Source organism: Gobius niger (genome assembly GCF_951799975.1).
Source record: "Gobius niger genome assembly, chromosome: 18".
NCBI lineage: Eukaryota > Metazoa > Chordata > Actinopteri > Gobiiformes > Gobiidae > Gobius > Gobius niger.
This window is the reverse complement of record NC_136869.1, coordinates 10,692,887-10,709,666: the sequence shown is the minus strand read 5'-3', so window position 1 is coordinate 10,709,666 and position 16,780 is coordinate 10,692,887. Positions and strand designations below refer to the sequence as shown.

General features: G+C 38.7%; 1 protein-coding gene across 1 annotated transcript; it reads right to left on the bottom strand.

Annotated features, from left to right (window-relative positions):
* Window positions 1-9,978: 9,978 nt before the first annotated feature.
* garem (GRB2 associated, regulator of MAPK1) lies at window positions 9,979-16,699 on the bottom strand. Its single transcript, XM_079575735.1, has 6 exons — window positions 16,353-16,699; window positions 14,886-15,026; window positions 14,528-14,658; window positions 12,818-14,014; window positions 12,561-12,715; window positions 9,979-11,729 (listed from the first exon to the last, which is right to left on the bottom strand). The coding sequence occupies exons 1-6, from the start codon at window positions 16,471-16,473 to the stop codon at window positions 10,874-10,876; spliced, it is 2,601 nt and encodes an 866-aa protein (XP_079431861.1). The 5' UTR covers window positions 16,474-16,699; the 3' UTR covers window positions 9,979-10,873.
* Window positions 16,700-16,780: the final 81 nt, after the last annotated feature.

Sequence of the window (16,780 nt, the reverse complement as noted above, 5' to 3'; positions counted from 1 at the left end):
ATCCAATCATATCGGTCATACGTTCTTCGCAGGAAGTCGCCAATGTTATTTGCGATTCGCTGATGATTTTTTGTGTCATCAATGCGTTCAATTATATCTCTCTTTATGTAAAGTTTACTGTTGGAGACACATCTTTGTTGTGTTCTGAACAACGCAGAGGCAGATTCAGATTCAATTTTCTTTGACATAGTTTTTCTGAAATTAACATCTACCCCTTTGTACTCGTAGTACTTTTCATCCATCAAGTTACCCTTGCGTAGAATTTCTATCAAATGTAGAAACTGGGCTTCCACATCTTTTTCATGGCATCTAAATCGCTTGGCAAGTACATCACCTAGACTCTGAGTGGTACTGGATTGTGTATTGGCTACAGGATCAGACATCAATAACCTGTGAATGACCAAAGCGCTGTCCGATAGTGGAGTGTAAAATGGAAAAAATATTTTTTCAAGCATGTCCTGTTTTTCTGCCATTTCAGAATATTTTAACCAACTATTTTCAATATTGTCAATGGCAATTTAATAGTGGCTATATGCCCATTTTAGTTGTTCATTGAAATTGTCAAACCTTGCATTAAGAGCATTCATTTCAGTTTTAATCCCATCTATTTTATCTGCTTCTGGTATAAGAATTGCTGCTAACTGGAATGCTGGCAGAAGATAATGTCCGGCGTTAGCCAGTTTACCAATGTCAGGAATATTATTGGTAGCAGTTCCAACTGTTTCAAGAATTTTTTTGGCATTTTTCTTGAGCCACTCAAATTTTATCACCATGTCTTCTTCAGTTATGTTATTCTCCATGTACTCCTCTTCGATGGAAAGGCTGCGCTGTGCGGGAACACTGAACACAGGCTGCAAGTCCCAGGCCAAGAAGAGCGTCAGCAGGCACACGCCCCACATGGCTGAAAAATCATACACAACAAAATCTATTTAGTCATTCATTGTTTTGTCATAATTGAAGAAACCAAGTCTAAACAGTCAAACTTCAAATGCTTGGGAGGTTTATGTCAAATGATTGTAACAAAAGTGCTCTTTAGTGACTTCTTAAAAACTTAAGTTTTATATAAAACAAAAAGCTTCCTGCTGGCTGTTTCTTTATCACACATGAAGCAGTCAACAAAAAGCCTTCTTCAAGGAGTGACCAAGTGAAATACATGATGCAGGTCACCCAGACATAAATGTTTACTTTTTAAAACATCCAGTCTTCTCAAGATCTTAACAGCTCAGTATAGCCATGTAGAACATTCATATTGCTCAAAAATGCCCCTCAGTTTTACATACTATGTAAAGTCCAAGATATATATTATATTTATATACTGTATCTCTCACCTGGGAGATGGAAAGGTCCCCTGCTGTTGGTCATTGCTGGATACTGGTCTTTGTAGCACTTTTCTTTACTAAAGAAAATAAAATTCAGTTCAAGTTTATTTGTGGAGCACCTCACGGCACCGTGAATGGTGCTCTAGGGGCTTCACAGAAGACAATAGGAAACCGATCATAAACACATCAATAGGAATAAAAAAACAAAACAAGATAACATAATCCTTTATTGATCTCGAAATGGAGAAATTCAGGGTGCAATAAAAAGACAGAAAATGTGCATCAATGAAATAGTTAGTAAGGGTATCTTACATACAATGAATGCAAAGAAGAAAGTGCAAAGAAAAGTTTAGATCAGCCAAAAGAAGTTAGTTGTGTGAAAACTTCAATGACTTAATTCTCTGCTGCCTTAAAATGTGGACACAACCATCTCTGTGTCTTGGAACGTTCCCTAGTTCACATTCTGCATTTTGTTTACTATTTACTACTAAGTAATTTTCAAGAACATTTATTTGGAAATTAAAACATCTGTATATGTTATACTTAAAATATAATAGAAAATGTTGAACTCAAATAGTTTCAGAATGTAAAATTTGCAGTGGGGAAAAAAAAATCACTATAAATATGGAAACTAGAATTATTGTCCGATCTTTTCTTTGAGTGAGATTTACATCTGAGAAAAGTAGGAGTTTAGGCTTTGACGTGTCAAATCTGAGAATTTTGATTGGACTCTTCACTTTCCAGATGAATTGAGGTTGGTTTGACTCACGCGAGATCAATAGCTCATGCCTTGAAGTCTGCCTTGTGATTAGTTTTTGTCCTGCTAATTTCACACTCCGAATTTAGATGATTAATATGTTTTATTTCACATTAAATTCAAAATCTGATGACACAAAAATCTGCCATAAGTGGTTTGATTTTCTGAGTAGTGAATTGTTATCAACATTTTGCATGATGGCCTTTCTTTGGGGGAGAGTAACTTGATATTTGGGGGGAAATCCTTATAAGATACATAAATCTAAAGAAACCAAACTTGTCAAACCTATTGGGTACTCTATTACTGACAGCATGTTCATTATTGATAAAGACAGTAAGAAGGGGACATCTATCCACATAATTTCTGAAAAATGACAACAAAGAAAAATGACAATAAAGTACTTACTAGAAGCAGGTCTAAGCAGCAGTGGACGTGTCTTTCTGCTCATCCGTGGAGCGTCTTTGTGTCAGGTCAAGTCACTCCTTAAATACCCTGTTTCAAGTGCCGTTAAGAGCAGGTAATAAAGGCACACATTGTAAATTGCAGGACAGTCATTGATAGTGTAATGAAGACTTTTTTTATAGGCTAACGGTCACTTTATCGGAGTTTGTTTTAGCCAGAGCTTTGTTTGATTATGAAGCACCGTGCAACAGGCCGACTTTAATTTCCTGACACTGACTGTACATTGTAGACATATCCAAGAGCATTAACATTTAGTGAAGACTCAAATATGAACTGCTGAAAGAATGCATTAGAGAGCATGTTCATATTACAGGGTTGGCATGTTTTAGACGTAAAACCCCATTTTGACAGGATATCTTGTAGTTTGCAATTCCACTTTTATACAATTGCAATTACTACTCAAAACACTACTGCATGAGTAAAAGCAGTAAGTCAATAAAAGAATAAAACATTGTGATAAAATAAATGTGTGGGTTCAATGACCATTTTTATTTTTATTGTACGTTTATTTGATAGTGACAGAACAAAACGCATTACAGTAACTTATGCCATGTTCATTGGCCATATGGCTAAGTGCTAATTCTCAGACCTGGTCCCTAAGACATAAAAAGACGTTTAAACAACACGTATAAAACATATATAACATATTATATATTATATATATAACATTATGTATATATCATATAGATAAAATTCTTAGGTGTCATTATAGACGAAAAAATAAACTGGAAAGCGCATATTCAATATATACATAAAAAAGTAGCAAAAAGTATAGCTGTATTAAGCAAGGCAAAGCATGTCTTAAATTCAAGGGCTTTGCAAACGCTTTACTTTTCTCTGCTCTCGCCTTACTTGACATATTGTGCTGAAATTTGGGATAATAATTATAAAACTACTTTACAACCAATATTCATCCTTCAAAAAAGAGCAATAAGAACAATTTACAACGCTGGTTACCGAGACCACACCAATCCACTGTTTATTAAAGCCAAAATTCTAAAACATCATGACATGATAACTATTAAAACATTAATTAATGTACAAAGCTAAAAATAAGAAACTACCTCTAAAAATTCAGCAGTTGATTTCTGAAAGAGAAGGAAAATACAATTTAAGGGGATCACTTTAAAATTGCCCATGCCTGGACATCCAGAAAAGGTTTCTGTGTGTCCGTTTGTGGTCCTAAAATATGGAATAAATTACACATAGACCTCAAACGATGTCCAAATATCAGACAGTTTAAATATCAATACAAAGAATGGATATTCTCTAAGTATGTATCGGAAGAAAATATATGACTTTTCATGTTCAGCTGTTGTAAACCTGATGTTGATTGGTCGTATTCACACTGTATACGACAGCTTGATTTAGATCACAGTGCTCAAATTATTGTTTTAAGGAAGCCTAAAAAGTAAATAGAACAAGATACTGACAGTACTTAAAAGGTGTGGGACAAAATAAGTGTTTACTTCCCCCCACTCCTTTTCGGACAGCCTAATTTAAAATGTGCAAAAGGTAAAACAAAATTGTTTGTACTAAGTAAGCAAGTAAGTAAGTAAACTTTATTTGTATAGCGCTAAGACTACTAAGACGTAAATGTCTCCACAATCATGGCAGGGTGTATTGTGAGTTCCTATGAGTTTGTGTTTTTATGTTTTGTTTATGGTCTTTGTTTATGGTCCGAATACATACATACATACATACATACATACATGTGGTGAGGCAGGTAACTCTCATTTGCTTTTTATTGGCGGCTTGTGCCAACTGCACATTGGTGTATTCACCGTTCAGCTCATGTCTTTTGCTTATCATTTATAAAAGCTCACTTGTTCATAGTCACATAAAGAAAGCCAGTGACAGTTAAATGTTTTATGAGCAAAGCCGTAAAGATTACATAACAGACCACATTTACAAATTCAAAGTTACGTTGATAAGTTCACGCCTGTAATACAATAGATAAAGCTTAAGGCCTTTTGACCGAGTAACACAACAATTTACACTTTTAACTATTATCCACTGAGGAACGTTTTTGGTCTTGTGTGCTGAGAATTTTTGCGTTTGCCGGTGTGTGTCTTTCTATTATTTCCATGTGTTCTTGGTTCAGCCTGAAGAGACTTCAAGTATTTGTGATTGGTTACTTTTTTCCTTGATTGGGTCTGTGGTTTAAACCAGTGGTTCTCAACCTGGGGGTCGGGACCCCCAAGGGGGTCGCGAGACAAATTTGGGGGGTCGCCAGATCATTTAGATAAAATAGCCATGTTTTCATTAGCATATAATCTGATATCTTATTGTAGCATGTATTTGCTATTTTACCAGAGTGCCATTATTGTTCATAGTTTGATGAATTTCATTTTAGCCATTTGCTTTTTTTTTTTTTTTTTTTAAGAATTATGTAGGCTACTTTTTCTATTTCTCACGGTGTGACCCGAGCGGGGGTCACAAACCCCTTTAATTGTTAAAATGGGGGTCGCGGCACCAAAAGGTTGAGAACCACTGGTTTAAACTATTTGGACGTTCACTTTTCCTTTCAGGCCCAATACTACTCCCCCTGCCTTTAGAAACAGTCCTTATAAGCTTACAGCCTCATGTGTCAGCCAAGACCTTCTAGTTTCTAAAAATATGTACAAGATCTGTGTGAGTAAAACACAACTTGCATCACATTTGCCTTTCCTAACCCTAACTCCTGACCCCAACACGAACTCTAACGCCCAGATCAGAGAGGCCGGCAGAAAACAGTTTATACCATATCGGTAACACTTTACATTACGGGCCGGTAAGTCTGTGGTACTTATAGTGGTAATTACTAGTAATGACAGTAGTACTTACAGTGTTAATTACAGGGTAATTACTAGGTTATTATTGTGGTACTAAGTCATAATTACTAGTCGTTAGGGGTTAGGGAGACACAGAGTTACCACTGTATCTCTCATTACTAAGAGATACAGCGGTAATTCTTAGTAATGCAGGTCATACTTCTATGTACTTTGGTACTTTAAATGATAGTTTCAAGTAGTTTCAGTGATACATCAGGACTCCCCTGAAAAAGAGATTCTTAATCTCAGTGGGACTATCCTGGTTAAATAAAGGTCAATAAAAATAAATAAAATACATCTATGGTACTCATTGGTAATTCAAGAATACTATAGCAGCAATTCATAAGTAGTAAATGTGGTACTTCTACGTACAGACGTAATTTCTAGGATTGTGTGACTATAAAACAACCTAAAACAGCATTAGGGAAAACAAGAAGTACAACCTTCATTACGAAAAGTTACCACTGTATACCTACAAGTACATAACTTGTAATTGTCTATAGTATCCTTTAAGTACCACAATAAGTACCTAGAATTACCACTGCAATTACCACCATAATTACCACCGTAAGTACCACTGTAAGAACCACAATAAGTACCTTGAATTACCAGTGTAAATGCCACCATAAGTACCACTGTAATTACCACTGTAAGTACCAAGGACTTACCGGCCCGTAATGTAAAGTGTTACCCATATATCTTATAAATAGGACTACCAGCTAATCATATTGAATATTTATGAAAGAAAAGTCTGATTTGAACACACGCCAACCATTGTTTGCATCATCAACCGTCAATAATGGGCCCGCCTCCTTCAGTTCAGAAATTATCCTTTTTTGGCCCGGTGTTGTCAGTTGTCAGTATTATATAAAACATGAGCATTGCTGTGCTTTCAAACCTATCATTGAACAAACCTTTCAAACACATTGACACACGCTCACCCCCACATTTTAGTTTCACCAAAGAAGAATTGAAATAACTGCATGTTAACCCAGTCTAGTAGTTTTTGCAAGGTGCCTGAACCTGTTGCCCAGGACGAGAAGCGTGGGCAGCAAAAGCAGAACCTTGTTGCAAAACCTGTACATTATTTCACAAGGTGTGTTGCGGCTAAAACCCCAAACAAACTTCCATGAAATGTTGATTTCACAATAAGGCTAAGTGTGTACTCATCTCCGCTTTCAGACCTAGAGTCTTCCTAAATTGTAGTACACAGTAAAAACGATCATTACCTCAACCACTTGTACTGAGGTATGGAAAGTGCAATGTCGTAGTGCCATACAGTTGAAGCATTTTGCACAAGACACAAAGGCAATACACTGGAGGAGTTGGGAAATTGAACCATCAGTCATACAATTTGAGGTCAACCCACGTAAACTTGCGCCACCATAATCCCATTTAAGTCATTTAAATATTCCACTGGGTCAAAAATACACACCCACCTCTTGAGCTTTAGTTAATCATTTTAATACAATGCAATCAATACAAAAATGAAGACAGAAGTTAGAACAAAAAGTGTAAGATTTTCTGTAATTCTGACCAACACTTGAAAATAATTATAATACTATGAATCCCAGCGTCACTGTCATTTTCCTGTTTTGAGATGAAGCATATTATTCAGTCTTAAAACCCAAGACTGTAATGCTGTTTTATACTGTGGGGTTAACACTTCTGCCTGACGTGGCTGTTGTCTAGTGATTCTCAAACTGTGTTGCACTGCCAATGGGACTTTTGGGATTTAGCTGCACTTATTTCCAATTGAGTAGTTCTGGTTTTGGTCGTTTTCAGATGTGATTTAGATCAAAGAATTCCACTTCCTGGTTTAGAGTTCAGTCCCGGATTAGTCCCAGTATTTGTCTGTGTTTCGTCAGTTTCTGAAGATTAAAAAGGAACATGCCACCGTTTTCCCATACTGAGATATGTTCTAATCTGAGTTTAGATGAGTTGAAGTGTATCTGTTTGGTCTTAACGTGTGCGCTCAGCAAAAAGACCAAAGATGTTCTTAGCATTTAGCCGCTCCTCTTCTCCTCTATGGGGCCAAACAGGGTTGATGTTAGAAGCGACCAAGCTCTTCCACATTTTCCCTATTTAAATACGGTTATGTGAGTAGTTACACGATCCAAGTATAGTTACAATATAGTACCAATATAATCAATGTTTCATTTTGTATAAGGCATTAACACCTTGGGAGCACTTTGACCTCCGCGCAGTAATATCTTCACTTAACAGTGCAGACGTTGAAGTGCTCCTAAGGTGTTGTTACGCCTTACAATATAGTACCTCTTTTTATCTGCTTAGAAAATGTTTAATTTTGTGTAACTAGACTTGGATCGTGCAACTACTCACGTAACCGTATTTAAATAGGGGAGGAGCTTGGTCGCTTCTAACTTTACCCCATTTGGCCCCATACAGGAGAGGAGGAGAGGCTAAATGCTAACGACATCTTAGGTCTTTTTGCATGACTGAGCACACGCGTAAAGACCAGACAGGTACGCATCAACTCCTCTAAGCTCAGGTAAGAACATATCTCAGTATGGGAAAACGGTGGACTGCTCCTTTAAGAAGGCCTCTTGTAGAAGTACTAAAACCACAATCTAGACCTGTTCTCAGTGCTATTTAATCCTAGCCTGGCCAGACGGACAACACGCTTTTCCAGTTCATTAAAACGTGTGGTACCAAGTAACAAGAAGTATCGCACTGAAAATGTTAATCTTCTGCAAATCAACAAGTGAACTAAGCTATTTTAATGACAGGTGGGATATGTTATAAAGTGGCTACAGGATTTCAAAATTTGCATCTTGACCGAGTCCCAGAGGATGGCAGGCTAGACGAATATAGTCCTGGTAAAGATCTGGTTTTACTTTTGGTTTAGGATTATTCTTTGACACAGTGTAGAGAATGACAGGATTAGTGCCTCGTCCAACTGCATAGGACATAATAACCTGCTACAAAATACAAAAACAGGAAAACGACTTTGACACACGGCATTTTAGTATTAAACCTTTGTGCATGTAGTGTGTGACTGCGACTGACCCATTAAAACAATTCACTCACATTAATGAATACACTCAAAGTAGTGTACAAGAACAATAACAAACATTTGAACATAAGCTTTTTTTTTCATTAAAATATTTCACATAAGCATTCTTTAAAAAAAGGACAGTAAAATTTGTATAAACATAACAAAAATAAACATACATATGTAACACCCCGATACAAAACTGAGAAGGGGGAAAAATAAAAATACCCACCTTTAAAAAGAGTTAATGCATATTTTAAATTACTGCATAAATAAACTGAGTTATAGCATTTGGCATACTCAAAGAATCCAAAAAAAAAATCTAAATAACATTGGTTTAGAAGGTACTATATAACATTTATCAACAGTTGGCTACATTCTGGATAATTCAGGTTTTGGAAACTGGGGTTGTATGATGCTTATGGCTTGGATTTTTCTTTAAATTTTGACAATTTGGGAATTAACAAAATAATTGGCAGTGACTCAAGTTTTTCCATATTTCCTCCAGAGTTGGATTTTTTTTTAAGTATACAATGCACCTTTAAAGATCAAGTTTTTCTACTACTGCTTTAAATAAAATCGTCATCTAAATTTTCCTTGATTTAAATTTTGCCGGGTATTTTTAATGACTTTTTGGTAGAGCTTGCATATGCCTCATACAACCACACACTTTACAAAGTAAGGTTTCTTGGGTTAAGGCATAGGAAGTTTGTCTTTACTTCCTTTAGGACACTTGGGACAGATTTAAAAGCATGTAGTGAAACTCCTACCGCAATAAGTAATTGAACCAAAGTGCAAACATTACTTTTCTGTATAAAAGTGTTACATTTAATTGTATCACTTTGGATTTTAACACACTGTAGCTGTGGTAAAACAACACAACACATTTGGCTAAAAGACATAAAAAAAATAAACAATAATGGCAAAAAGATGTTAATTTACTTAACTTTTATATAGCGTTACTGGTATGAATGAATACAACATGAGGCTAAACTTATTTCACAAGACTTAATTTATCCTCATGTCTGTTCCGTAAACTTAGACTTAACTCCAAATTTTAAGGTATGACTAAAGTTTTTCATGTACCGGTAAATACTTCCCATGGGCTGAATGTTCAATAAAGCTAAGTTTTTTTGAAGGACATCTTACATTACTGTTCAGAGGCACCAACTAGAGAAAATTAAGTGCAAAAAGTGTTTGAAGCTTCAGAGTCAAAGACACTTTGGTTTAGTCAACATGATGTGAATTTAAGGTTATATGTACCAGGGACTGTGTGCTGTTGAGAAAGCCCTCATTAAACATTTGGTGACGTTCTCCTTTTAAAGGAATAGTTCACTGTTTTTACATACTGAGATACAGTATGTTCTTACCTGAGCTTAGAGGAGTTGATACGTGTCTGGTCTTTGTGCGTGCCCTCAGTCACACAAAAAGACCATAGATGTTGTTAGCATTTTGCCTCTCCCAATGTGTTCCTATAGCTCCAAACGGGGGTGAAGTTGGAAGCTACCACGCTCTTCCACGGGCACAAAGACCAGACGGGTCCGTATCAACTCGTCTAATCTCAGGTAAGAACATATCTCAGTATGGAAAAAGGTGAACTATTCCTTTAAGAACTGAATATTTAGACAACTTTTAACAGCACATCAAGAAATTAGTATATTGTGGTAAGCAGGATTATTCTAGTGGTACAATTTCAAAAGTGAAACCCTGTCAAGTTTGGCATCATATCAAATTGTTTTAAGTGCTTTGTCATTGTACAGCTGTTCTACAAAATTATTTTCAGGTTTTAGGTTAGTCCTGTTAGGCAAGTCAGCCTTAGTAACCGTAAGGAACAAAATGTCTTGAGTTTTATCATTAGTGTTCTAAAGTTTCATCATTAGTGTACTAAATACAAGTAATATTTACTTTGAACTGCTAAAATAAAAACTTCCACAATATTCACATTTTTGTCATTTGTACCATTCAAACTATTAGCATTACTAATGTGTTTTTTTAATCTGCATAATAAAGTCTGTGGATGAAAAATATTATTGTTTAAGTAAATAAAAAGTGCCATGTTTCCACTTCACATGCGCTGAGGCGAATAACCTCGCTGTCCTTCCCACGACGGACGCAGTAACAAAAGTAAAATAACGCTTTGTGGCCTTTTGTGCATAGAAGACAGACATTATACTGAAGGCAAAAACACTTCCCCCAAGATCCAAAAATATTGGGACACTATAAAAACATAAATACTAACAGACTACTATAAATAGGTCATGAGATTTACCCACTTAAGAGGAAACCAAAACAAATCAGGTAAATGTTCTGATGTTACTTTATAGACTAAGTAATTATTTGGCCTTCCTTTATTCACTTCCTTCCTTCAATATAAAGTGAATGTTCTTTTGACAGTAAAATATGGTTCATAAAGTGTGAAAGCTATTGCTCTGTTTCTATTTAAATTCCATTAAGTGTCCCAACATCTTTGAACTGGGTTTGTAATACGCGTCACACTCACACATCGTCATATCTTCGGCCTCCATCCGTTAATAAACTGCATGAGTTTCTTCACCTGCAGTTTGCTCAGTTTGAAGTCCTCCGATAAAATCTCCTCCGTGAGCTGCAGGAGCAAGTTCCCGTCGATCTTTTCCGACACAAAGAGAGACACGATGTCATCCGGTAGCCCGATGAATTTCAAGGATTTGGACACCTCTTCGATAGAAAGACCTGCCAGGCTGGACGGAGGCTGCCAGTCTGATTCCGCGAGAAAAGCTGGACAATTGGGGCTACTGAGACCATTACCGGCGCCTTCTGTTGTGCCTTCGTCAATAAAAACATCAGAAGGGCCCTCAGTTTCATCGCAAGCCAACTCCACCGTCTCTGTACCCGTCTTCACAGCATTAGGCTTAGGTGTCCTTGGTGGTAGAATAGGACACGATAGACTTTGCTTTGTGTTCGACTCCTCGATCGGCTTGTCCCTGTGCATTTCTGAGTTGTAGCTTGAAGATTTGATGCAAACTTGATTTAGAGACGACGTCTGCAGTCCGGCGCTTGTGCCGTCTTGTGATTTATCGCGTCCGTCGAAGTCAGTCAGGCTGGACGTGCAGGATTTGTGGCTCCTTTTTCTTGGATAGCTGTAGTAACTGCGGCAGCTCGACGGTAGGAACTCCTCCATGCACTGCGAGTCTTCCCTGGTGAAGTTGTTGGGCCAGGACAAGCGAGAGGACATGGTGTCGGAGGGGAGGGGGGAGAGCAGAGCTGGTGAAGTGGAGGCTGGTGGTTCCAGGCTGTGGGATTTGGATTTGGCCCAGTTGCAGGGGTAACACACCTGGCTTTGGTCTGCAGGCTCAGGGGGCTCTTGCTCGGTGCTTCCAGCGCTTCTGCAAAAAAGTATAAGAGAGGAATTAAAGCACTGCCAACCTTTGTGTCTAAAAAAAATAATAACTAAAGGCAAAAAACAGCTTTTCTGCAGCGGAGTGGACAAGGTATTCTCTGACTCTGCTGACCCCTCATGTGTACATATTTTTGATATTGCTCAGCAATTCTATTTAAAGGTGCATTATGCAACTTTTTTTGTGGAAAAAAAAAGTTAATATTTGTGCATATTTGACCTTGTGGTGACCCAGTGGCTGTATGAAGGATCAGCATACTTTCCATCACAGTGGTCTCTAGGATGCTCCAGGATCAATTGTTTGGAAGCTGACGGATCCTCTCACCAGAAAATCTACAAAACAATTGATCCTGGAGTGTTGTAGAGACCACCGTGATCGAAAGTAAAGGCACCATGCTGACCACTCATACAGCTGGGTCACTACGCACAAATATCAACTTTTTTTTCCCCACATAAAAAGTTGTATAATGCAGCTTTAATATAATATTCTTTATCACCCTCTGTACATGCCCCAACTATCATAATATTGCTTCTCTTAATTTCCAAAAGATGAACTTATGTTCTTTTGATCTTCATCATGAACAAACTACTGTTGCTAAGATGTTGCTAAGGACAGACTCCTGTTAATGTTCTTCACAAACTGATATTTTAATGGTAGGAAACTATGATTTTTACTTACCACAGGTATTATACCACCTAAATCAGAAGAATTACATCAACCTAACCTGTCATGTGCACTTCAACACCCATCATGTTGCCTTATATCTGCCAATTTCTCCTAATATTGTCCTAAATATGAGCAGTATTGTCTTATTCTTACATGTTGTGTAGACCAGAGGAGTAGTAGGAGAGCGTGGGACTTGGCGAGCGTGTTTCTTGTTGCCGAGGCTTGGATAAAATGGGCACTGATGGCATCTGCTTTGAGCTCCGCGGAGGAATCGGAGGAGCATTCAAAAGGCGACATTCTTCTTTGACCTGCAAATTGATTGATAGTTTCAACAATGGTAAAACAGACACTGATCAAGTCAAAATTCAACTATTCATATATGACAAGTACTACTTTAATGCAATACTTACAGCTTCAGATTTGGGCGGCACTGGCGGTGGTGTAAGAGAAGCATCTGCACTTGTTATTGCACCGACGGGGCAGGTGACTGGGTAAGGCAGGGCCGCTGACGTGCTACATCCGTTGTTAATGCCTCTGACGCCTTCTGTTGTGTTGGGGATTTGAGCGCCCAGTCGGTCTAACCACAGCTCTTCATACGGGATGTCCGACTTGTTCAGGGCGGGGGGCGGGTTTGTGTTCTCCATAAGCTCGGAGAAAAAGTGCTCACTCTCCCCCGATTCGGACGGGACGCAATCGGACGGCAGCAAAGTCCAGTCCCCGCACAAAGTCATACAACCTTGCAAATTCACCTCGCTGTTGCCGTGCAGGTTGCTGCCGTAGACACAGACCGAAAGGCGATGGAAGGACTGGGTGAGTTCGTCCCGGGCGTACGTTAGCGAACTCGGGACGTGCATGTGATTAGGACACCCATTCGAGTTACCGTTGCCCCCTCCGCCGACGTTACAGCTCCCATTCCCGGTGCTTTTCTTGGGACTTTTCCCTTCATCCGTCCAGTCGGTGCGCACGTCCCGGACCGCTCTCGAGTAGTCGTCAATGTCGAACTGGTCTTGGCAAAACGAAAACCACCGGTGCACCATAGTGTCCAGCCATAATTCACCTTGGAGGAGCTCTTCTGGGACAATAAACTTCGGCATTGACATGTGAAAGGGGAAGTGAGTCGGGATGATTTTGTTGCTTCGTAAAATGCAACAAACGACCACCGTTTTGGTTTGGATGTTGACCAATTTGTACCGATGCCCTTCGCGGATTAAGTGCAAGTCGTGATGATTTCGGGGCGGGCTACTTGTGACCGTAACATTGACCGGAAGACGCGTTTTCTCGACTATATTCCGAATGGTGTGCTCCCCGTCCTGCATCTGCAGCTCCAAGGGACTGCAAGTGCTGAAGCGGCCCTTGCACTGGAAAGGCAGACTGATGCTTTCGTTGGTCCGGTGGTTCATGCAAATCAAACACGGCATCTTTCCCCGACAGATCTTGCTGATGGAGTTGAGCTTCCCAATCTTTTTGAATATAGTGTTGAAACGTGATTTTTCCTTGGAGGACTTGGCGTAAAGGATCTCCGCTTGGCCCATCAGAGTCAGCTCATCACCAGTGCTTAGTGTTATGTTGTAGACTTCGGTGTCTTCATTGCACTCACCAGACGCCATCTGAAAAACGTCCAAGACCATTGGGTTTTTTATAATACTGATACTTGGGCTCAGGCTAGCAGCTGAAGCAAAATATCAGCCCGATTAAATGTTCTTCTGCTCTAATAACTAAGTGAAAGCATTAAATTAGCAATGGAGCAACTGGTAGCGGCGGGGTCACTACTGGTACACACTGTAGTCAGAATACACAATGTAAATGATAACTTTAATGTTGTACATTTTAAAATCTCCATACATTCATTGGTTTATGGATTGTTATATGTATTACAAATTCAGAGCACTCCTAATCTCTACAGCATTTTCCAGTCACAAGGAGGATTGACATTATGCCTTTAAGGCCCTATGCCTGATTTTTTTTGTTTTGTTTGCAAACAATGAAAGAGGGAGCAAATAAATTAACTTGTTAGCTGTGGTCCAAACTCATTCACTCAACATCAAAATTCTTAACAGGGATGAGATTACGGGCATGTTTCACAAGCTGATTTGATGCATATTATAAGATCATACACGAACCTTGACATTAAAAGTGATTTCTTCCATGACGTAAACTCTTTCAGGAAACGCTTTGGCCACTTCCTCCACACTGTTGAAGTACTGCACTGGCTCCTTGACATCTCTGTCCTGCTCCAGAAGCTTGAACTGACCTAACATGGATCAACAGACATTATGTTTGGGATTGTATTTCAAGGTTAAGATTTAACAAATACAAGAGCAGAGAGTTTGTTTGTTTGAAAGTTTGTTTCCCATTTCACTGTAATAAATTCAAAGGTCAACAATTACAATACTCTGTCTTTGGACACAACTGCAAGACTACTTTGTACCTATAAGTTAATACCACATATCAGTATAATAATATGCTGTTCTTACTGACCTTCATAGTGAACCGGGATCTCGATCTTCGGCCCAATCACGTAGTGTCCCTCCTCGAGACTGTGGGCAGTGATGGTCGTCCATTGACGGCAAGAGTGGACCAAGAGGTAGTCGTTTTCTCTGAGGCCTTCGGCCAGTTGGCCTGCATAACATAAAATACATGGTTATTGCCACTTGGTTAGTACTTCTATGACTATCCCAAACTTTGATAGCCATATGATGTAGTGCAGCAAACAGGTCCCAATCACCAGACCAAACAGGGCCTTTCTGTAGGTTTCCCCCACCTCTAAGAACATGCTGGTCACGTTGACCCATAGTGGCTGCGTGTAGAGTCGTAGTGGCTCCAGACTAACCATATATCTGATCCAAATAATTTCATGGTATTCGTGTAATGACCATAGCATTACTCTCAAACCTTCGGTGCAAGCAAGTTTTAATAGTATCATAACATATTTGTACAAAAAGGCAATAGTCTGGTTACTGTTCACTGTCTTTGGAAATGTGTGAATGCAAGGGGCAGCAGCTGTTAAGAGAATAATGTTTAGAGATTACTCGATAAGAGTGTGCAAAACATAACAAGCAAATCAACAATAATCACTCTCCACGGTGCTTGCTAGGATATTTCAATTTGTGCAACAAATTCTGCACAACAGCCTCAAACAATGCCCATGTTGTGTCAGCCTGATGGGATGCACCAGCCGGGCCCCAGCACCGGATTACTCAGCACACTCCCAATCTACTTCACTTATTGACAGTGTCTAATGGTTTAATCTATATGGCTCTAAAAGGCATACAGCAGCATTTAGATGAAGACGGGCCAGCACAGCAGTTCATCAGCGTTTAATGCCATTTCACTTTATATTCTCACAGTGATATGGTGCAAACAGAATATGACATGACTGTGAGAAATGTACAATACTTTGCAATTCGATATGTTGTGGGTCCATTTTTATTTGAATTCACTGCTTTTGTATATTTCATTTTTCTGATATCTTACTTTGGTTGTTTGGGAATGTAGCAAGTCAACAGTGAATTGAAATATATTACATAAACTTTTCCAGTTCAAATAACAATAAGGTACAGGCTCAACAAAACATACACTTGGCTGAATATTGGGTCTTTTTTCTACTAGAAATATATATCTATAGCCTAATCCTAAAATTGCCTTTACTATATCAAAGGCAACATAAATAGCATGATCATTAGTGAAAGTAATAACAGAAAATATAGCAGAACAAGCAAACAATACATTAAGTATTGCAATGAATAAGTAATCAGTTTATTGTCATGTTTATCTAGTGTCATTTAAATAGCTTTACTAAGTCTTGAAAGGCTGGAGACCAAATATTGAAAACACCAGAGTGACTTTTGCTCACCAACATGACATTAGTTACACTTAGCTGCAACTTAGCAACTTAGGCTAGCAGAACTAGCAACATGCCCACTTGAACATTCAAAAGTTGCTTACCGCTGTCTAATTTCGCGATTTGAGGTAATCTGTAGGAGCTGACGAGTTGATCGAGCGGCAGGGACGTCGTACTCCATGTAATATCTTTTAAGTTATTGTACAACATTGATCCAAGGTCCATTTTTGCTCGCTGCTTACATTAGCCACCGAGCTTACCTCTGTGTAAACACGGCCGCAAAAGGCAACTCAAACTCGCCCGATTTAGAGTTACATCCAGTACGGATTGAGAGTTGGATCGTTATTGATTGATCGTCACATGTTTTCTCCGTTTGTATGCCAGGTAATGCTAAAAGTTGTTATTTCACAATGTTGCAGAGCCATGTTTGTTTCAGCCAAAGCTTCATCAAGGCACCGCGAGTCAAGGGAGACCGGAAGTGCACCACATTACTACAAAATAAAAGCATTATGTGACGAAAGGTTTTGTGGTA

Excerpts from the sequence above, each read along its gene's own strand:
- garem (XM_079575735.1), bottom strand. The coding sequence starts at position 16,473 with ATGGACCTTGGATCAATGTTGTACAATAACTTAAAAGATATTACATGG. Across the intron at positions 14,015-14,527 it reads AAATCACTTTTAATGTCAAG|ATGGCGTCTGGTGAGTGCAA; the intron begins GTTCGTGTATGA and ends GACGTTTTTCAG. Across the intron at positions 11,730-12,560 it reads TCCTCTGGTCTACACAACAT|AAGCGCTGGAAGCACCGAGC; the intron begins GTAAGAATAAGA and ends ACTTTTTTGCAG.